Source organism: Coffea arabica, chromosome 5e (assembly GCF_036785885.1).
Source record: "Coffea arabica cultivar ET-39 chromosome 5e, Coffea Arabica ET-39 HiFi, whole genome shotgun sequence".
Taxonomy (NCBI): Eukaryota; Viridiplantae; Streptophyta; class Magnoliopsida; order Gentianales; family Rubiaceae; genus Coffea; species Coffea arabica.
The window spans coordinates 45,025,380-45,049,659 of NC_092318.1; the positions used below are offsets into that span (position 1 = coordinate 45,025,380).

Consider the following 24,280-nt stretch of genomic DNA (forward strand, 5'->3'; position numbering starts at 1 on the left):
ATGGAGAATAATCCAACATTGTTTCACTTAGGTAACTTATAGCCCTACGAAAAACTTACACTTCCATTTCACCATCATTGTTTCACTAGGCAAAAACATTTAGTATTCCTTCTACTTGAAAGTCCTTGACTACCAGTAGCTTAGCCAGCAAACTTTTGTGTGTCGAAAATGGTAATTTCCAAAAGTAATTTTAAATTTTTGGCTTGTATTTTTTGTTTAATTTCTATTTCTTAGCTTTTAAATGATCTGATTGTAGCTCAAAGTAAAATATTTTATCAAATTTTTTATAAACAAGTTCTTTTTATCACTACACTACTTAATAAATAAACCAAATCTTAGCCTATGAAACAAGACAAGGAAGCTACACGTTGTCAGTATTTCGATACAGATGTTAGTGTCATTTACCCAAAACAATAATAAAACTTAAAGCTAATTACTTGAAAAATCATTATTCAATATCCATTACAATTCAATTAAAACTTCAAAATGTTTCTCAATTTCAGTGTCTTAATCAAATGCTTTTGAGCCAAAAATGGAATTTGAATATTACGTTGAGATAAAAGAATCACACAAAAAAAATAAAGTGTGATAAGCATTACCTTTCTTTACAAGTTCTAGATCAAACAAACTCTACTAGAACAAAAATAAGTTCATGACCTTTTCAAATGAATCTTGTAAAAAATATATTGCCTCTAACAATTGGTATGTAATTTGCTAAATGAAATTACAGTTATTTCAAAAAATTTGTATTTTATGTATATATACGAAGATTAAAAAAAAAAAAGTGTATAAATGATGGGTTGGGCATCCGTGGTTTCTCAAGAGGCCCGTGGTTTCTCAAACCTCTTATCCTAATCCTCCTCCCGCGCGTATTATTGGGTACTTGACCCAATTTTGCCTAGTCAAGAAATATAAATCAGGTATCTAATTTTCAAAATGCATCGAAGTGACTTTCATAGACCAACTAGTATTTTTGCCTACCCGTCATTATTGACGTGAGGTGGTGGTGGAAAGGAGGAACAGGGTGTTGACGTGTGTGTAAGTGCGGGTTCTTAACTCTTGGAGATTTTAAATATTTTGGGTATTTCTTTGGTGTATTTTTGTTAGTATTCATCTTTCGATGGTTTGGTATGTTGTTTAACTAGTTACTATAGATAAAAATATATTTCTAAAACATCCCAAAAGCGTACTTCTTATTTTATACGTAAAAGCAACATTCTTAGTTATTTGGGTAAAATACAAAAAACCATTTTGTGGTTAAACTAACCTACGCAAAAGCTCTTTATAGTTTTAAACCATACATTTCGGCCCTCATGATTTGAGCTAATTTGAAACAACCATGGAAATCGTCAAAACTAACAGAGGAGGATGAAATGATCTAATTAGCCTAATATATATAAGCAATAAAAGAACTTCTAACAATCATCCTATTAAGCAAATTTATGGAAAAAGCTCTCCTGTGGTTAAACCAACTTACGGAAAAAGCCCCTTATTTATTTTGTACATAAGAATAAGGTAAGGTATATTTGAAGGTTTTTATTTATCTATTTTGTATATAGAAATAAGGAGAGTTTTATTTGGAAATTTTTATTTATTTATTTTAAGTATAGAAATAAGGTGAGTTGTATTTGGGAGTTTGAGTTGCTTTTGAAAATTTTACGAGTTCTAAGGTGTTTAATAGGTATATCAGCTAAAATTTGATTTAAAAAATTATTTTCCATGTCAAGCAACCTCAAACTCATTAATTTAAATGATTTTGGTCTATTCTTCACATTAGTTCAAACCACAACTATTGGATTGTATGATTTGAAACTATAAGGGAGTTTTTCTATAGGTTTACTAAACCACAGGGGGCTTTTCTATATTATTACTCTAAGAATATAATAGGTATATCAATTGAAAATTTGTTTGTTTTTAGTACAAATGCAAAAGAAACTCAGACGATTTTCATCGTTTTTTTAAATTAGTTCAAACAATAAGGTACCGGAATGTATGTTTTGAAACTATAAGAGATCATTTTGTATGTTCACTCAACTTCAAGGGCTTTTCTATAATTTATCCTTATTCGAATGAAATCTGCTTACATGTTGATGTTTAAGCTACTCATTTCAATAAGGGTTTTTCTAATGTATGCCTGCTGGACACCCTTTAATACATCTAATCTATTATGTGAATACATATACTAATAATTATTATCTTTCCTTATATTTATATATTTTCTTAATTAGCTTCATTTTTTTCAAAGAAATTAATATTTGAACTGCATTTTAACAATGCCCAAAGGAGTGACCCTACTGACAAAATCAAGAAAACAATTTCATTAAAGCGGATAACAAAATTCTCTTCGACCTTGCAAAATGAATTTGGTTGGTCCGACCCAAACTGGGCCCATATTGCCCATCAACAATAGGGCCAACTTTTTCTTGAAAATGGTCTGGGCTGAGGATGGGAAAAATTGAACTCCCATTTTCCAAGTGGGTCATACTAAGCTCGGCCTGTTTTCAGAGAGTCCCAGAGAGGCTGATACATGAGATTGAAGTAATTATCTATGAGAGAAGGGGTAATACAATTGGAATTTTCATACAATTGTGCGATTGTTGTATATTTTACTTAATTTGATGTATACTTCATTTCTTTGTTTTATACATAATTTTTTTTTATAAGAAGCAAAACTCATTAACAAATTGCTAAAAATTATCCAGCACAATTTGATCTACATCACTATCCTAATGGTAGATTAAATATGTATTAGAAATTATAGATCTGCAATTTAATTTATACAATGGATTCAAAAAATTATAAACATATTTGAAAAATATAAGAAATTTGAAATTTGTTTTTTAATAGATAAATCATTGCAGTTCCCTTTTGTGTATGTTGTAATTGCTAGATCTACTAGTCAACAATTTTAAACTCCAATAATGATGGTGAAATCTATCAAAATAGATTCAAGATTCGAAAAAATTCAGATCTAATAACCAGATCTGAAATAAATTTAGATGTAACATTAAAAAAATAAAAATAAATAAAAATCTCCATAGGAATCCTTAGAAGAACACCAAAAAAAAAATACACATAATTGGTTTGGGCCTAATTAGGTATGTCAATGGGTAGAGTCTGGATCTGAATCAAAGGGATCCAGATTCAGACCCATTTAATTTAGTTAGACCCAAACCCAGATCCAAACCCTTTTGGGTTTGAAAAGTAAGTCCATACTCAGATCTTTATGGATTTGGATATCCAATGGGCATCCATGTGTATTTTCTAAAAATACTAAAGTAAAAATGTACTAAAAATATATAGAGTTCATAAATAATATAAATACCATCCAATTTTTGTTTGCAAATAATAAAATTTAACATTCAACAAGTTGAATGCAATATTGTAAACTCAAAGAAAGAATTATTATTGACTACTTCTATATATTTTCAAAGTTTCAACTACATCCACATCAATATTTCATTTATTTGCCTTTACCTTTTTTCCTTTTATTGAAAAAGTTTGTACCAATTACAATAACAACTAGGATTAGTTTTTAAAAAAGAAAACAACCATAACATATATATTAGTCTTATTAAAAAAATGTAATTTTGTACCTCTTTCTCTTATTTAAATCTTAATGTTGGTAGATGTCTCGCAATCTAGTACTAAAATAGTGAATGAAATAAAAGTCATTTGACTAAGAACCTATGGCAAATAAATAATAGAATAAGAAGATTTATAAACACATACTCTTTTTTTTTTTTGATTCAATCCAATCATCAGTAGTCACTAATGTTTTGACCATATCTAGAAGCAATTTGGCATGAGTCTCGTCAATCACTCAGCCACTAACACTAAATGCATATTTTGATGCCATAAAATTTTACCGCATTCGATCCAATAGCCATAACATATTATATTGTTTTATAAATTTTCTAATATATATTATGTAATTAAATATATATGGGTCTGGGTAAGATTTGATATGAATTTGAATTTGGATATGGATTCTAGAAAATTAGACTCTACCCAAATCCATGACTCTCTCACAGGGTCCGGGTCTGGGTAGGGTCTAGATTTGAGAAATTAAATTCAAACCCTATCCAAATAAATTAGGTTTGGATTGGATTTGAATAAGATCCAACCCATTAACATGCCTAAGCCTAACAGATGAAATGGGCATGTGCACTTAGGTACATACTAAAAGACATAAAAGGGTTCTTGAAAAAAAAAAGGAAAAAGAAAAAAGGGTGATAAAGGAGTCACAACAAACCAACATTGTATAAGTACAAATGCAGTTTTGTACGTCCCTGGGTGTACTTCATATCGTAGTACGAATAAAGACTTCAATCTTGGTGTTGGGTAATGGAGTTCCTCTCTTTCTATCCAAATATCGAATTCCCAAATTATCCCTAGTTTGGATCGAGTTCTACTTGTAATTCTAATTAGTACAAGGTATCATGTTCTGATCCAATGACAAAAGGATGAAGGTGTATATCAATTCAATTCAGGGGCAGGGGGACAAATATCTTTTTCGTCTTTGGATATCGTCCGCAAGGTATTCAGTAAAATTCCTAATATTCACAAGCTGGAATGCATTCTCATTGCGTATACTGAACATAATTGGGTTTCAGCAGACAAGATTCTACTACTTGACTTTCCAAGTGGACTAGAATCACTGAATCTGATGATCAATCGTTATACACTTCTTCCCAATCCCTTTAGCAATTAGAAAGTTGACTCTATCCGGTTTTCTTTTCCCCTGGAGCAAAATTTCAGCGTTCGAAAGTCTTCCCAGTCTGGAGGTCCTCAAAGGAACAAATGGACATGGAAAACACTGATCTGAAGATCCACATTTCATGCCATGAAATGGATTACTGATCTTCTCGTGTATGTTTAGTTTGGTCAGTCAATTCACTCATTTTACATTTTCTATTAATTTTCTAGTTTTGTACTATTACTGGTACTGTTGCATCAGTCAACCATCAAGATCATGCTATTCCTGTTGTTTTAATATGCTTTATCTTGTCTCAAACTGTGTGGTGCAAACACTCCCCAGGATTATTGTTGTTTCTAAAGATTTAAATGAAGCAGCTTTTTTTCCTTTCCTATTTTGCCACTTGGATTACACAATTTTATTCAGTCTCAAGAAGGTAAGAATACTCATGGATAGGGTATTTGCCTTTCTTTTTACTTTATGCCATCATGCGAATATTTCCTTACTCATTGCTTATAAGAAATTCTAACCATGATTGTCAATGTTTTCAGACTAGGATTATCAGACTAATTGTTCTGAAAGATGGATCAAAAAGAGGTTCACATTGCTCGCTCAATGATTTCTTTCTCATAACTAATGAAAATATCGCCAGCCAGTCGTGATTGTTGATTCTTGGTACACTAACAAGAATGTAACACAGTGTACTACTTCTCGGTTCAATGGAATCCAACCATTCTGTATTTGGTTTTGTGTTAAAAACGCCAACCAGATGGAAAAATTAAAGGAAATGGTGTGGCAATAAGAAAGAGAGTGAATTCCAATAAACCCCCTGCAAAAGTATCATTCTTCACATTGCCCCACTAAACATTTAATTGAACAAATCCATCCTTGTACTATTACAAACTTCCCATTCAACTACCGTTGGGTCTAGCAGCTCAATTTTAGGTTGAATCAATCACGTGAAGCACACATGGTTTCATGAATTGACCAGATTGTTGAACTAATTAAACAATTAAGATGAACTCTAGATAATTACACATTTGTAAAAACATTTGACCTACTCAAACATAAAATACGTTGTACTTAACAATGATATTTTTAAAGAGTTTTTTCCTATTTTGATTGCTATTTTTTAGAGTTTTTACAGAAAAATGCACAGTAACAATTTGATGTATATGATATAAAAAGGTGATTGGAAAATGTGTTTACAAAAAACGTAAAAAAATTTTTGGGGAAAAGTGACCATCCAAACAAGGCTTGAAAATAAATTTCAATTATGATAATAAACCAAAAGCTATAGATAATAGAATTTTTTGCATTATGGGGAATTACTAGATTGTTTTAGAAAATTTTCGATCAAGAGTAAATAAATAAAATTTTATAATTAAGAAATTGTGGGATAATTTGATTGCTTTATGAAATGATTATGTGTTGCATATGACTAATTCCGGTAAAAATTTGAGCTTCCTGATTAAATAGTACCTGATTGTGAAAATTGTAATAACACTAGTGTTGATTGGTTCAATTAAATGTTCAAGGAGGTAATGTGAAGAAAAGGTAATTTTAGGGAGTTTATTGGAATTAACCATAAGAAAAATTCGAAGGTTTGAATGATCTCATAGTAGACATAATCATCAATAGGATCTTTTTTTCTTCGAAAAGAGAAAATGTACAATGGTTTTTATTATTTTTAAATTAGGATTGACGGTTAATTACCACCGAAATGCTATCTAAACATCCAAAAATTGATGTTTGAATATCCAAAAACTATATGAACAATCGCATTAGTTTTGGGAAACTTTTTGATCAACACAATTCAAGATAAAGTCACAAATTAATGAAGAAAGGTTGCAATTTTTTATCATTCTCAATCTCAACGCTATAAAAGTTTAGTAGGGATGATTTGTTGTAGAAGATCATTTACTTACTATTAGAATTCTTTAAAAAAACACACCATAGTTCAAGTAAGTTTGTCTAACTTTATAAATGACCAAATTTTGAAAATTCTCTAATCACATAAGTCTAGGTTCTACTTTTTTTTTTTGGTACATTGGAGAGCCTCTGGCTCATTACAAGGACACTAGACGGGGAGCCGTCACTCCCACGATATCCTGGGCCAAAATCTCTCTCAGTCGATTCAGGGGCTCCTCCAATCACTTCACTCCCATTTCTTGCCTCAAACTACTCTTGGCTAAATAGTCCACACTCGTATTTCCCTCTCTCCAGGTGTGGACAAGCATAACTTTCCATTCCCTTCTCAACCATCCCTGTATCTGCTTAACAAGTTTTGAGTAAAGGCCTGTGCTAGTACTAGTCTTCAACAGAGATAATGTTGTTAATGAGTCTGACTTTAATACCACTTTCTTGTGCCCTTGCTCCCAAACCATTTCTAAGCCGTACATCATTCCCCACTGCTCCGCCACTACATTTGTGGTTATCCCCAGGCTCGCTACAAAATCCCCCTTCCATAGACCCTTGTCGTCACGTATTAGTCCTTTTGACTCCTGCCTGTGCTAGGTTACCCGTAGTAGCCCCATCGACATTGACTTTCATCCAACCCTTTGGTGGCTTTACCCAGCTAATAAACATCAACTTCTTCCCCTCCATCTTACCTTCCTTCTGCAACACTGTTTGCACTTGCTTTGCTTGAGCTAGCACTTGCCTATAGCTATATCTCAGCTTGCTGCCATCCCCTACACAGCAAAAAGCATTTCTAGCTGACCAGGCCAAATAATCCAAGTTCTGAAATAAGAATTGCCGGCATACTTCCCTATCTGTCCCAACATTTCTCTCTCGGAGGTTCCAATCCATCCAGTATTTTAGCTCCAGTCTCTTAAACTGATCCTAGTCTAGGTTTTACTTTACCAAGAGAACGAATTACTTGTTCAACTGAGGTATTTGGTGCTAAGAAGAGAGAAGCTTTTAGAGAGAGAGAGAGAGAGAGAGAGATTGGGGAAGTTTTCCATGTATTTCTCTTATCAACATACAAAGATACAAGTGCCTATTTATAAGATTACACAAGAGTAGTAATTAGTGTCCTACCAACTACTAACACCTATCAAATCCTTAATTGATACACATTAACTCCTAATAGAATATTTACAACCTCACCTACCAACTACTACAACTTAATCCAACACTCCCCCTCAAGTTCGTGCATAAATATCGTACATGCCCAACTTGCCTAATGAGTTGTTGAAAATTTTAGTCGGCACAGCTTTTGTGAGTATATCGGCTAGTTGATCTTCTGACTTCACGAACGGAAACCGTATCGCTCTTTCTTCAAGGTTCTACTTGATGAAGTGTCGATCGACCTCAATATGTTTAGTACGATCATGTTGAACCGGATTATGGCTGATATAGATAGCAACTTTGTTATCACAGGATAAGTTCATCTCTGATTGAGGAGCAAAGCCAATATCGGCCATCAGCCTCTTGAGCCACAGAAGTTCACACATTCCTTTAGCCATGCCTCTAAATTCAGCTTCTGCACTCGTAAATGCTACCACCTTTTATCTCTTGCTTCTCCAAGTAACTAGATTACCACTGATGAATGTAAAGTAGCTTGCGGTTGACTTTCGATCGGTGGCACCTCCTGCCCAATCGGCATCAGTATAACCTTCGACATTGAGAGTGTCGTTCTTGGAAAATAGGAGACTTTTTCTAGGAGGCCCTTTTAAATATTGAAGGATCCTCATCACAGCTTCCATGTGTTGATTACTAGGTGAATGCATAAATCGACTGATCACACTGATTGCATAGGCAATATCAGGCCGAGCATGTGACAGGTAGATCAGCTTACCGACCAATCTCTGACATCTCTCTTTATTAGTCAGCTTCTGATTTGGAAATTCTCCCAACCTGCGGTTCTGCATAATCGGCGTATCAGCAGGTTTACAGTCTAAAAGCCCAACTTCTGCCAAAAGATCCAGCACATACTTTTTTTGAGATATGAGGATGCCTTGTGCCGATCTTGCCACTTCAATTCTCAAAAAGTACTTGAGATTTCCTAAACTCTTAATTTCAAACTCAGCAGCCAGCTGATCTTGTAACCTAGAGATCTCCTCTTCATCATCTCCTGTAATAATCATGTTATCAACATAGATTATTAAAACAGTTACCTTTCCATGCTGATGCTTCAGGAAAAGAGTATGATCGGCATTACTTTGCTGGAAATCATATTTCTTCATAACTAGAGTAAATTGGCCGAACCAAGCACGTGGTGACTCTTTATGCCCATACAATGCTCTCTGCAATCGGCACATAACATTTGTTTCTGGTGCTGAAGAGTATCCAAGTGAAATATTCATGTAAACCTCCTCCTCAAGATCTTTATGCAGAAAGGCATGTTTCACATCAAACTGATGCAATGGCCAATCCAAATTTGCTGCAAAGGACAACAGTACTCTGACTGTATCCAATTTAGCTACTGATGAGAACGTTTCCCGGTAATCGATGCCATAAGTCTGAGTATATCCCTTGACAACGAGTTGAGTTTTATATCTGTCAATCGATCCATCAGCCTTATACTTGATTGTGAATACCCATTTGCATCCCACCGTTTTCTTCCCATCTGGCAGTGTGACCAAAGTCCACATGTCATTTTTCTGCAATGCCGACATCTCATCTTTAATTGCTTGAGTCCAATTTGGATCCTTGAAGGTAGCATGCACATCATTTGGAATATCAGCTATTGACACATTATTCACAAAGGCTTCAAGAGGTTTAGAAAGCCTGTCAGTGGACATGTAATTGGCAATAGAATACTTTGATCGTTTTGTACGAGTCTCTGGAGAGTATTGAGACGGTGGCTTGCCACGAGTGGATCTGTCAGGTAATACATATCTTACAGTAGTATCCAAAATAATAGTAGGATCGGTAAGAGTACTTACCTCAAGGATATTCTCAGGAGATGTATAGTCAGGTATTGAGGAGAAAGGGGTTATATCAGCAACTGGTAGATCACCAACACCCCCTATATCAGCACCATCTGAATTAGCAGCAGCACGTTCATCATGCTCATCATATTTCCATCAGCATTATCAGTAGAAGAATCAGTAGCAGCAGCATCGGCAGCAGAATCATCATGTCATGCTAATCCTGGCCAATTCTTTTCTTCCATATCCCTTATTTCCCTCTGAAGAGATGAATTGGATGCCGATAAGAAAAATGTTTCTAATTCCAAGAATATGACATCCATTGTCTCATACATCTTGCTAGTGAGTGGGTCAAAGCACCGATAGCCCTTTTGTGCATTGCATACCCTATGAAGACACACCGAACAGCACAAGGATCAAGTTTATTTCGTTGATTCTTGTGCAAATGAACAAATGCCATGCAACCAAATACTCTTGTTGGAAGCATCAGGACCGATGGTAGAGTGAAATACTGAGACAGTGCTTGCAGCGGGTTTGAAAATTAATAGTTTTTTAAGGCCATCTATTTAGCACATGGACTGCCGTTGTGACTGCATCAGGCCAATATCGGCATAGAACATTGGCACCGATTAGTAATGCTCTTGTTGTTTCAAGTAAGTGCCAATTCTTCCTCTCGGCTACTCTATTTTGCTGTGGAGTTGGAGTGCAGGATGTTTCATGTATAAGACCGTTGGCATTAAAGAACTCTTGTAGTGGCCGATTATCATATTCACCACCATTATCAGATCGAAAAATCTTAACTATAGCTGAAAACTGTGTACGAATCATAGAACAAAATGATTTGAAAATATCAAGTACTTCATTCTTATGTTTCAACAGATACAGCCAAATCATTTGAGTACAGTCATCTACAAAAGTTACAAACTAACGGACTCCACTAGATGAAGTAATCGGTGAGGGCCCTCAAACATCAGAATGTACTAAAGCAAAAGAAGTATCAGTCTTATTCAAACTGATGGGGTATGGGACTCTATAACTCTTAGCTAATACACAGACCTCACACTTCAAATCAGTAGTATTGATATTTGAGAAGAGATTTGGAAATAGGTGATTCATATACCTAAAAGAAGGATGTTCTAGTCGCTGATGCCACAACCGGATATCTCGCTCTTTGGTGTTATCAGCACTTTTTATCTGATTGGGTCTATCGAGATTGAAATCATCAATGTAATATAGATCCCCTCTCCTAGTACCACGACCCATTGTCTCTTTTGTGAGAATATCCTGAAGAAGACAAAAGGTTGGATACATTAGTGCTATACAATGTAGATCAGCAGTTATTTGACTCTCTAATAATAACTTATTTGACAGTGAGGGAATCAATAAGGTATTCGGTAGAGACAAAGATGGAGATAAAGTAGCAATCCCAACTTTTGTAACTGGATACTAAACACCATTAGCATTGCAGATCATCGACCGTCGTGGTTTTGTCACCGATGAGAAATTATTGGGATCATAGGTCATATGATCGCACCTGAATCGACAATCCAATTACTATCACGTCGATTGGGGTAGCACATATCTTGATGTTGATCAGCAGAATATGTAGAAAGCACCTGGGCAATATCGAGGACAATAGCTGTTGTTGTTGTATCAGCAGTTGTAACAGCCACTCTTCCAGAGCTTCCATCTTGATCAGCAACATTTAATCGATCAGTCCGTTGATTTCGCCCTTTGCGCTCTTTCCACCAAGTTGAGTATCCATGCAGTTTGAAGCACGCATCCTGTGTGCGCTCTTTCCTACCGCAATGAATACAGCTATCTTTCCCAGTTGGCATCACAGATTGGGCCACTATGATCGGCTCATTCTTCTTTCCCTTGGATGCCATGACAGTGCCGATTGGACTATCTCCGCCTGTCAGCATTACCGATTGCCTATTATTCTCATGTCAAACATAGGCATATGCCTCTTCTACTATCGGAAAAGGTTTCAATCACAGAATATCACTCTGAATTTGATCCAATTGATCATCTAACCCATCGAGGAAAGTGTATACCCTCTCCTCCTAAATGAGAGAGTTATACCTGTCGATATCGGCAGCACACTCCATTGGGTTCGACCGACGAAAGTCAATTTCTCTCCACAAGCCTTGCAGGTTGTTGTAGTACTTCTCAATCGGCCCGCCAGCTTGTCTTAACCTGGTCACCCTCCGCCTCAACTCATACAACTGGGATATATTAGCCCTATCAAAGTATGTAGTAGCAATAGCATCCCATACCGCTTTTGCTGTAGGAAACGGATGAAGGTACCGATCAAGGATGGGTCCATATTGTTTATCAGCCATCCTTTCACAATAGAATCTTCAGTCCGCCACCGTCGGTATGCCGGATCTGTCGGTGAGGTTGAGGGAATTCACCATTGATATTTCCCAACTTGCCCTTCCCGGAGATGTATATCTCGACAACTTGGGACCATAAGGCATAGTTGGTGTCGTCCAACTTAATGTCGATTTGAACCGTAGATGAATCAGTACTCGGTGAAGGCTTCTGACATCTATTCAGGACTTCCATCATTCGGGTGGCCAATTCCTCTAGAACTATGTCATCCTGCCCTTTCTCACCTTACATGAGCACAGATGATTCAGCCATGGTTATTGCTCAAAGATTATCAGAGTAACACTTTGGAGCAGAGATCTTAGAATCCCTACTCTGACACCATGTTAAGAAGAGAGAAGCTTAGAGAGAGAGAGAGAGATTGGGGAAGTTTTTCATGTATTTCTCTTATCAATATACAAAGATACAAGTGCCTATTGATAGGTTTACACAAGAGTAGTAATTAGAGTCCTACCAACTACCAACTACTAACACCTATCAAATCCTTAATTGATACACATTAACTCCTAATAGGATATTTACAACTTCACCTACCAACTACTACAACTCAATCCAACATTTGGCAGTTCAAGGAACCATGAAAGTCCATTGCATCATCCATAAACCAATCTAACAAACTTCGAAACTTTCATTGTGGGAACATTTTCTCATATTGTTTCACTGTCAGATACCATGTTGAATCTGAAGAAACTAAGGCATTTGTGCATTAGGAGAAAGCCTATATTTTATTCCACTTTTCGATTGCCCACCAACAATCTTGGCAATTCTGCACAGTTATGCAATTTAGATACTTTCTCTGACACAATTCTTTCTTCATGGGAGAATGCGGACAAGATAGTCAGAAAGTTTCCCAATATTCGCAAGCTGAAATGCAGCATCGAACTCCTTGAATCTGATTATCCTGCTTGGGGTACATCCGACAGGATTCTAGTACTTGACTCTCTAAGTCAACAAGAATCACTTATTTTGAAGTTGAAAAGCTATGTTCAATGCCAATTTGAGTTTCAATTCTCTTCCACTATTAAAAAATTGACTCTTTCGCGCATTTACTTCCCTTAGACCAAAATATCAGTAATCGAAAATCAACCTAATCTTGAGGTTCTCAAATTACTTGAGGGGGAAAATGGAACATGGAAGAATAGGGGTCCCTAAAAGGTAGTTTCTTGAAATTGGCTTCCCTGGATATTATCAAGTGGACTGTCTCTGAGTACATGGAATGTTTTCCAAGGATAAGGAAATTAAATTTGGAAGATTGTCATTTTTTGGAGAAGAACCCTTCTTCTTTGAGGAATTCAAGTCTTGAAATAATTGAGGTGTCTAATTGTTCCTACTCTGCAAGTTTTATAGAGCCACTTCAAGAGATACAAATGCACATGGGAAATTTTCATCCAAAGAAATGGACTACGGATCTTCTCAAATTTATTTAGTCTGGACAATCAATTTATTCATTTTATTTTTCTCAATTTTTTTTTTTTACTTTTGTACTATAACTAGTTGTGTTGCATTAGTCTAACATCAAGATCAAGTTGCTCATTTTGTTTTATTGTTCATTATCCCGTCTCAAACCTGTGTGGTAGGATCACTTCCTAGGATATTTGTTGTTTCTAAATATTTAAATGAATGAAGCAACTGTTTTTGTTTTTCAAATTTTAGTTATGCTTTCAAGAATAGCTACAAATTTAGTCAATCTTTTCATACCGTTAGTTCGTAATTTGTTTACAAAAAAGAACGAATGCCATCGACTAATTTAATTACTAGGATTTCATAATTTATCAATTCTTTTTTCCATTGTCTACCTCTACAATTTCTTTCTGCTAGGTTTAGTAGTCTAGCTGTCCAACCCGAGCCCAATAATGAGATAAATGAGTATTTTGTACCCACTTGGTACTTGCGAATCTTTCCTCCTCCTCCTTCTCCTTTTTGTCCCCAATTTGCCACTTGCATTATTCAATTCTGTTGTTTAGTCTGTCTTCGTATTTTACACCAGGAGTTTTACAAAAAAATCTCTCGTCTTAGTGGTTATAATTACAATGAATTTAAATATGCTAAGGGTACCAACTCAAGTGTCATATGCACTAGATCAAGAAACTTTTAGAGGGCCCGCATCCTACTCTGAGAGGAGTTTTGATTAGACATCAAATGAAAAGAGTAAGTTATAAGACTTTGGACCATTAAGCATTTTATAATATTTAATCTCTTTTGTGTTTTCAGTTTTATGTGCCTTTTGAGTCTTGGAATTATTTTCTAGGATTTTGTACTCTTTTTTTGTTATGGTAAATCTGTTACTCCTTCGCCAAATAGATGTAGGTTAATTCAACCGAACCACATAAAATTTTGTATTTTTCTGTTTTTTTTATTTGCTTTGTTATTATCTTTATTGGGTTGCCACAAACCCCACTGTTCTGATTGATCAATTTTTTGGAACCAGACCTAGCAAACTGGTATTAGAGTTTCAGGCTTTGGGTTCAGTGACAACAATGATGATAACAGACTATCAATATCAATTTCGAAATATTGATTTAACGCTACAGAGAGTGAAGAAAAATCTCCCATTGGAGTTTAGTTGAATTTTGAAGAAGAGCTATTTCGCCTGTTGGAACTTGTTGAGGATGAAGCAAGATTATTATGTTTGATATTTTAGCCCATTGGGATATGTTGAATCTTTTGTGAGTTTTGATCCGTTGGGACCTATTAGGGGGGGAGGGATGTGTTGGGTGGTACGGCGGGAGGGAGTGTAATTGTGAGATCTTGGGTTCGAGTTCTCTTGTTTACACTTAAAAAAAATAATAATAATAAAAAAAGATCCGTTGGGACCTATTGAATCTTTTGCATCTTGGCTCGTTAGTGGGTCATTGAGGTCTATTGGCACTTTTGTGGTTCATTGGGATTCATTGAGACTTTGTGAAAAAAGTGGAGTATGTTTGCTATTTATACACGCCAAGATGGAGATATTGAATTTAATTTTTGTATCCCACATTAGAAGTTTTATAAAGAAATCTCTCCTCTTACTAGTTATAAATACAATGCATTTAAGTGAATTTAAATGTGTTAAGGGCATCAGTCCAAGTGCCCTGTATGCACTAATCCAAGAGAATTTTAGGAGACCCACATCCAATTTGAGAGGAGTTTGGGTTAAACATCAAACGAAAAGAGCTAATTATCAGACTTTGGACCGTTAAACATTTTGAATTATTTAGTTTCTTTTGTATTTTCAGTTTTATGTGTCTTTTGGCCTTGAAATTATTTCCTAGAATTTCATACTCTTTCTTTTATATTCTTTTTTAGTTATAATAAATTTGCTACGCTTTCGCCGTCGTCTTTGGACTAAATTGGCTCCCCTTTCGCCCATAAATATAGGTCAATTCGACCAAACCATGTGTTTTATTTGCTTTATTATTATTTTTATTGAATTGTCAGGAATCCTCTTATTTTCATTGGTCAATTTCTTGAGACCAGACGTGACAAATTCTGCTTGGAGTCTCGAAAAAGGTACTTGCATATAAATACTCCTTGGTAGATCAACTTGCGTTTCTTTTTTGTACTTTTATTCCCATCACAAGACCTTTTGACCAGGAATACCAATAGTGTTTTCAGACCTGGATTATCTGACTAACTGGATCTAAAAGATGGATCAAAACGACTTTCACACTCTTAGGTTCACATTGCTCAAGTAATGATTTTATTCTAATAACTAATTGAAACACAAAATCATTGCCAGCTAGACGTAACCATGATACACAAACAAGAATATGATACTGCGCACTATCCTGCGGGTTCAATTCAACGGAATCAAACAATTCTGTATTTGGTTTTTAGTGCTCGAAGTTGGGTCAGCCAAAAAAACCAGCTGGAATAGTGGAAACGGTGCGACAATGAGACAAAGGGTGAGTCCCACTTTAATATAATACAAGTGGAATCCTAGATGTAGAAATATAAGAAGGCGGGCCCCTCTTCATCGAAAGAAATTATCTTTTCGTGGATACAACACTTCAAAAATAAATTTCAAAATTAATCAAATTTGCCCGACATAGAGGCAATTAAGAAAGCCGCATACGTAAATATATAACCAGTCATATGAAAAGCATATTTCGTGAACTGACCAAATTACCAATCTCTTGCTATTTATAATCTCACCACGAAAGTTTTGAACTACAATAAAATAGTCAATATGAGCTCTCGATAATGTGCATGTTATGAGAACATTATCAAATTAACCGGCTCATTAATATCTTTTTTCATATTCTTAGTAAGTATTATAAGGAGTCAATAAAAATCAAAGGTTATGAGCAAGTTGTTGAAACTATTTAGACAAAAAAAAATGTCAAAGATAAACAAATGGAAATAGAGTCCTACTAATTTTTAGCATTTCCCGAAAGATGATAAACAGCATGCACTGGTTCAATTTTCTATGACCTGCTGACTCTATATAAGATCAGGTTTTTTGGGTCAATAATTCAGCTACAAAATTATTCCTTATGAATAAATAATATATATAGTTGTGAGTCTATATACTCGCAACTATGGAGGAAATTTCCAAATCATAAGAGTTTTAAGAAAGGGTCCCAAATAGTCAAGGTTTTGAAAAAAAATTCAATAAATGTGATTTCTTAATGATGCATTCGTACGTTATTTAAGTAATATCTACCTATAGAAATAGTAAAAAAATATATATAAATACATCATGTGAAAAAAAAAGATTGCATTTCACTAAATGTGCTTTTCACAATTTGAGAAAAAGTTAAAAAAAATTACTCCCTCCGTCTAGGGCTGCAAACGAATCCAGCCGCTCGCGAGCGGCTCGAGTCGAGCTCGAGCTGGTTCGAGTCGAAATCGAGCTCAAAATATTAAGCTCTTGCAAGCTCGAGTATATATATAATATTTTTTATTTTTTTTATTTTAAGTATATATATATTTTTTATTTTTAAGTATATATATTTTTTATTTTAATAGTAAAATTACATATATATCCTTAATATTTTTATTATTTATTAAAAAATATATTATTTTATTTATTTTTTTTAAAAATAAAATAATTATTTTTTTAATTTTTTTCGAGCTCGAAAATTGCCGTTCGTCGAGCTCGAGCTCGAGCTTGGTAAAATTTAGTCGAGGCTCGGCTCGATTAACCCAAAACTCGACTCGACTCGACTCGACTCGTTTGCAGCCCTACCTCCGTCCCATTTATTTAGTTATATTTGGGAAATCCAACTTTTTAAAAATAGTGATTTGATTGTGATATTTATACTTTTCTATTTAATTTTATCCCCACAAATTCAAATTTTAAATTTGAATGGTAACATGCATATGATTAGAAAAAAAGGCTATATTGGAAAGAGAGATTAAAAGGTGTTTCAACTTTACTAACATGACAGTTGTTTTGGGACATTCCAAAATGAAAAATATAATAATTTCAATGAGATGGAGGGAGATTATCCTTTGAAATTTTTTCTTAAAATGTCTCACTTTTTGGGAATTCAATATCCAGAAAGAGTTGAGCACTTGATTAAACATAGTGTTGTAGCCTAATAAGCTTGTCAAAAATTACTGACCAAAAATGGCAAGTGAGTTTTTTGGATGTTTGTCTAAAACTTTATTATAACTTACTGTAGAAGTTTTTTAAAAAATTTTTGAAGTGTGTTTTTTTTTAATATTTTGAAGTGTATAGTTTAAAAACTTTGAGAAGTTTTTTGAGGTTACTGTAGCTAAATTTTTTTAAAAAACTTGTAATAAACAAACTTAGCAAAAAATTTGTCTACCAAACAAGGCCACAGACGAGGAATTCATTACTTTTTCACATGTGAAATTTCTTATACTTTCCCTTTTTTTTTGGGCAAAACTGTGAAAGTAAACTGTGAAAACAAGCGCAACATCTCAGAACAGAACCGGTGTTGTCCCCATATCGAGATAAAATAATGCAAGTGAGGAGGAGCCCAATAATTCAGTAGCTCTCCACTTCTTCTGCAATGGAAGTATATTTGCATCAAAGTTTCTGCAAAGAAAAGGCCAAATTATCCCACCAGGTGCTAGGCATTGACAGACCCTCCTTACCAGCACTCCCAATTGGACTGTACACAAATTCTCTCGAAAACCTCGACCTAACTTCTTCTGAGCTCAGAGCTTTCCTAGTTTCTGAAAGAGAGATCTGTACAACTTTTTTCATCATTCCTAGCCATATTCATTGACTTGCTTCATCTCTAAATTTAACTAATCTTCCTTTCGTTAAATGGCCTCCAGTTGTCTTACTTGCATTTCCGCCATCTTGGATGATCTGCAGTTGCTGGAGGATCTGTGTCCTAAAGCTCCAGATTGGGAGGACGAGCTCATTGACTTGAGGACATTAAAAATATTTCTAGGAACTTTCAGACCATTTCTTCTATCTGTGAGAAAGTGGGGCGATGATGATGATGCAAATCTGGGAGCACTGGTTGTCAGGATGAAAGATTACATTTCCAAACTGGGACAGGCGATTCACAAGTTCTATCTTACTAGTGTGGAAGATGGATATCGTACGGATCATGATATAGATATCCCCGACGATCTAGAAGAAGAAGAGTCATCCCTCAAACAAGAAATCAAGGATTTAGACAGCTCATCAAGGTTGTCTAGCAAGTCCCTGGCAAAGAAAGATGACCTAATGGATGTCATGGACTCTCTTCTGGAGAGCCTTCGGTACGTTTGCTTAATAGATGTCTTAGAAGATGATGAAGAGCAGGAACTATGGGAAGACTTAGAAGAGAAGCTAACATTTTTGAAAAACTTCATCTGTTTTGTTTCACTTCATGGCATCGATGATGGGCAATTGGGACCTTTACTGACTCACACTAAATCTGTCGCTGTGAACACAGCACACAATTATCTCCTGTGGGGCTTTAGATCATTCCGGCCAGAAGAAAATCCTGTTCGGGACCTGCTGCCGAAGATCATTCCTGTAGAACCCGAAGTCCATAGGACTTGTTTCCAGGCCCTGATTGCTTCAAAGATATCAAGACAACCATACGAGAAAAAAGATGAGCACATATTCAGAGTCTTCATCGATACTCTCCTAATCTATCTTTGGGAGATACTAACGACTGGAGCTTGTGTTATGATTTCTTTGAAGGATCGATTGAAAATGGTTTATGACGGGTTGAGGTCCTTGAGAATCATTCTCAAGGGGAACCCCGACGTGTTTGATGAGAAAATGAGATATCTTACTGGACTCCTGCTCTGTGATGCAGGAGTTGTTATTTTTTCCCTTTCTCTCAACGAAATTAAAGATGGATCAGTCAAGGAAATGGATCTGGAATCTTTTCATGATTTCCTGAAAAGGATAAAGCTTATCAAGGCAATAGTTGCAGAGAAATATCCAGAAACATCACCATCATCCAAGTTTCCTCGGACTAATGAGTTGGGATTTATCGATTTTCTTCTAAAATATATCCGAGATTTGACAAATCCTGATGCTCATTCAGTTGCTCTTTCAAGCTATCCAATTCATGCAATCCATGAAGAACTTGTTTACCTACGCTCCTTCTCGGGAAGAATTGTGGAATTGCGCAATGAAGATCAGGAGCTTCAAGCACTTTGGGATCGTGTTGTTGAGGTGGCATACAAGATAGAATTTCTTATCGACTCCTTGTTGGTTGGAGACATTCTAGATTCTTCTTCAATCTCATTTGATTCCGTTGTAGAAGAAATTAAGATCATCAAAGCCGCGGCCTTGAACATTTTTGATAGAAAAACACTTGATCTCAAAGTTAAGGAAGCTACCAAGAGACCAAATAACATGCCATCACAGGGAAGCATGCCAATAATCAATGACATGATCGTGGGATTGGAGGATGAGGCAACCTCAATAATCAATCGACTCACAAGAGGATCCTCCCTTCTGCAAATTGTCCCCATTGTAGGTATGCCAGGACTTGGCAAGACAACTTTAGCTAAAAAAGTTTACAATAATCCTTTAGTTACATCGCATTTTTATACATGTGCTTGGTGTACTGTCTCTCAAGTGTATCACAGAAAAAATCTGTTACTTGAAATTTTGACTGGTATTCACTCCAAACTTCCTGACAAATTTTCTGAGATGTGTGAAGAAGATTTGGCTGCAGAAGTCAGAAGAGGTCTGCTAAGGACTAGATATCTCATTGTTTTGGATGATATATGGGACGCCGAAGCATGGAAGGGATTGGAAGCATCATTCCCTGACAATCAAAACGGCAGTAGAGTGATCGTGACAAGTCGAAAGTCTGATGTTGCTGCTTCGAGAGATGAACTTGATGAAGGGCCTCATTTCCTCCGTCCGCTGACTCCTGATGAGAGCCGGGACTTGCTAAACATGAAGTTATTTCCTGGAAATGATTTGCCTCCGCCAGAATTATGCGAACTGCAAATGAAAATCGTGGAAATGTGTCGAGGACTGCCACTTACAATCATCATTCTAGCTGGAATTCTGGCAAATGAGAACCAACATGGTTGGAAAGAACTTGTGGATGGTTTAAGTTCAAGAATCGTCTCTAGTACAGAACAATGCTCTGCTGCAATAGAGTTGAGTTACAAGAACTTACCAGATAATTTGAAGCAATGCTTTCTATACTTCGGAGCATTTCCAGAAGACCATGAACACACTGCTGAGAAGTTGATTTGGTTATGGGGGGCTGAAGGATTTACCCAGAAAACTCAGTTCAAGAGTGCAGAGGATGTGGCAAATGATTTCTTAATGGATCTTATCCACAGAAGCTTGATCATTGTTTCCAAGCAAAGGTCCATTGGTGGTGTCAAAGCTTGTCGCATTCATGATTTGCTGCATGAGTTTTGTGTGACAAAAGGCAAAGAAGAAAATTTTCTGCAGCTGGTGCGTGGGTATGATGAAATATATACTTTCAGAGTGCCACGCAACCTACGCCGCCTATGCATCAACTCTAACCCAGAGCACTTTTGCAAGTCCAGGTTATTTGCTCCCACAATCCATTCTCTAATACACTCCGATGGAGGTAAAAGGCACCGACATTGTGCATTTGAGATTTCATCCATTTTTGGTATCTTCAAACTTGTTAGAGTGTTAGAATTGAGCAACATAAATCTAGGTACTACTTTTCCTAGAGAACTAGAAGTACTGGTTCAATTGAGGTACTTGGCAAATCTAGGAAATATGGAGTCAATTCCATCTTCTATAGCCAATCTCTCAAATTTGGAGACTTTCATCGTGGAAACATTTCGTGGGGTTGTTTTACTGCCTGATACTATATGGAATCTGAAGAAGCTAAGGCACTTACAGATAAGGAACTTTATGTTACCCGCAGACAATCTTGACACAGCTGCAGACTTGTGTGATTTGAATACCATCTCCGGTGTGTCTTTTCATTCTTTGGATATCATCCGCAAGGTATTCAGAAAAATTCCTAATATCCACAAGCTGAAATGCATTCTCGTTTGGGGTAATGAACATAATTGGGTTTCAGCAGACAAGATTCTAGTACTTGACTTTCCAAGTGGACTAGAATCACTGAATCTGATGTTCGATCAGTATACACGTCTTCCTTGCCAGTTTGAGTTTCAATTCCCTTTGGCAATCAGAAAGTTGACTCTATCCGGTTTTCTTTTCCCTTGGAGCAAAATTTCAGCTATCGAAAATCTTCCCAATCTGGAGGTTCTCAAATTACTTGATCGAGCCTTCAAGGGGGAAATATGGAACATGGAAAAAGAGGGCTTCCCTAAAGTAAGATTCCTGAAAATAGATGACTTGGATGTTGGCAAGTGGACTGCCTACGAGGGCGTGGACTGTTTTCCAAGTCTACAGAAACTAGCATTGATAAGCTGTCGCTCTTTAAAGGAGATCCCTTCTTGTTTGGGGAGTTCGACTCTTGAAATTATCGAGGTGTCTCATTGTCCCTTCTCTGCAAGTTTTATGGTGCCACTGCAGGAAGAACAAATGGACTTGGGAAATACAGACCTGAAGATCCTTAATAAGTCAGACTACTAATCTTCTCAAGTATCTTTGGTTTGGGCAGCCACTTTCACTCCTTTTACCTGTTTTTTTTCTCCCTAGTCCTTTACTTCTGTACTACTGTACTTCGTGCTTAGGAATCTTGGGGCTATTCCCATTACTACGTTGACTGGCCTTTCTATTTTCACCTTGCGTTGCACATGGTGTTTTGCTGGCAGTAATAATGGCGCAAAAGATGCACAGAGGAATTGTTAATATACGTTGTCGGACGTTCAACGGAGCAAAAAAAAAAAAATCTATTAATTAGAGCGTTAAAAATACACAAAAGGGTTTTTTACTCTTAGGGTGCGTTTGGTTCTACAGAATTGGAATTGCATTGGAATTGGAATTCTATAAAATTAGAATTCTATGAATTGGAATTCCAAAACATTTGAATTCTTTTGTTTGGGTAATGCATAGAATTGATACATAATTCATTTGAAATTTTAAATTCTTTGTTTGGATGGGAGAAGAATTCATTAAAAATTAGAATTGTTTCCAACTAATATTTCCTTACATAAAAAATTTCTTTTTTTTACTATATAATAATTTTTAACATTTAGCTAATTGTTACTAAAGCTTTAAGGAAAAAACCAATTAGTACCTTTAATAATTTATTTTTTCTTGCATTTAACTAATTGTTAATAAAGCTTTAAAAGAAAAAAAATTAGTTCCCTTTTTGCAAAAATAAAAAAATTCTTTTTTTTAAATTAAATTATATTAAATAAAAAATAATTGTATATTCTAACTTAAAAAGTAGTTAATATTTATCGAGTTAAAACCTTGATACTTTTTTAAAGTTAAGAACTTTAAATTTTAGAAAATCAAAAGCCTACTCTATGATATGAATTGGGAGGAAAATCATAACTTGTACCTATTATAAATATGTGAGTTTTGTATCTTACAAGAAATTTCAATAGATGAATACGCAAACAAAATGTTTTTAGCCAAAAAAGAAAAGAGAAAGAAAAGCACAGTTATACATTGCTACTATTTTTCAATAAATGGCCATTCTAATATTAAATTAAGTTCGAATAAATTCCTATCAAATTTCAACTTCCATGATGGCTTTGTCTAATTTGATAGTCAATAAACATTGCTCGTGCTAAAGCATTCCTAAATTGTGTCCACTCGCTAGTTGGTTGTACTGTTCGAATTCGATTCTCGTTAAAAGCATTTACACCACCATCATTATTTGGACCATCATCTTCCATTCCATTTTCCTCATCTTCATCTTCCATTTCATCTTCATCATCAACCTCATGTTGTACTCTTCGCATCTCAGCATCAACTTCATCCAAGTAAGGGTCATTTGGTTGTTCTACTCGAATAAGATTATGAAGGATGGCACATGCATTAATTATCATGACATGAGTCTTAACATCAAAAAAAGATGCATCTCTCAAAATGGCCCACCGCTTCTTGAACAAACCAAATGTCCTTTCAATCACATTTCTAATTCTAAGCCTCCAATTCAGTGGGAAGCAAACACACCCTTAATATGATTGTGACTTTATTCTTCTTCAAGCCACATATATTTCTGTTGGTGATTAATTAAAGAAAAATCATTTAAAATATTTCTCATATTTCATGAAATAAATTTTTTCATCTCACTTTTGAAATGCTGACTTTACTAGTAGTGTTGCATCAGTCTACCATCAAGATCATGCTATTCTTGAAATGGATTATTATTGTTTCTAAAGATTTAAATGAAGCAACCTTTTTTTCAGTTATATTTCCAAGAATGTTTGGGCTTTCTTTAAGTACTCTTAAAAATTAAGAATCCTATGTGGCATTTTTATTGATTCAAACGTTAAGTTCCAGAATCCCGGTTCGTTGTGCTCTATCAGCTTCATCGTTCTGTATCATAAATAAACTTAAACCATCAAGCATTTTGTATGGTACTAACTAGTATCAATAAGCATGAAAATGAATCCAGTCTGCCGCCAGATTTAATAGATTGTCTCTTTCTTTTTCCTTTCCCATGTTGCCACTTGGATTACACAATTTTATTTAGTCCCAAGAAGGTAAGAACACTTTTGGATAGGGAATTTGCGTTTCTTTTTTGTACTTTATGCCATCATGCGAACCTTTTCTTCATTCATTGCTCACAAGAAAGTCTAACCAGGACTGTCAGACTAGGATTATCAGACTAATTGTTCTGAAAGATGGATCAAAAAGAGGTTCAAGCTGATAGTTTCACATTGCTCGCTCAATGATTTTATTCTAATAACTAATGAAATTATCAAACTAGTCATGATTATTGATTTTTTTTTTCTGCAAGGGAATCCTCAATCGCTATCCGAAAATATGCACTGAATAAACCCTGCCTGTGCAATAGCCCAT

The 24,280-nt window shown here is 35.4% G+C and overlaps 1 protein-coding gene across 1 annotated transcript; it reads left to right on the forward strand.

Moving 5' to 3' along the window:
• Positions 1-18,193: 18,193 nt before the first annotated feature.
• Positions 18,194-21,931, forward strand: LOC113687510 (putative late blight resistance protein homolog R1A-3). Its single transcript, XM_027205106.1, has one exon. It carries the CDS (start codon positions 18,194-18,196, stop codon positions 21,929-21,931), a length of 3,738 nt encoding a protein of 1,245 aa, XP_027060907.1.
• The last annotated feature ends 2,349 nt before the right edge of the window (positions 21,932-24,280 follow it).

Excerpts from the sequence above, each read along its gene's own strand:
- LOC113687510 (XM_027205106.1), top strand. The coding sequence starts at position 18,194 with ATGGCCTCCAGTTGTCTTACTTGCATTTCCGCCATCTTGGATGATCTG.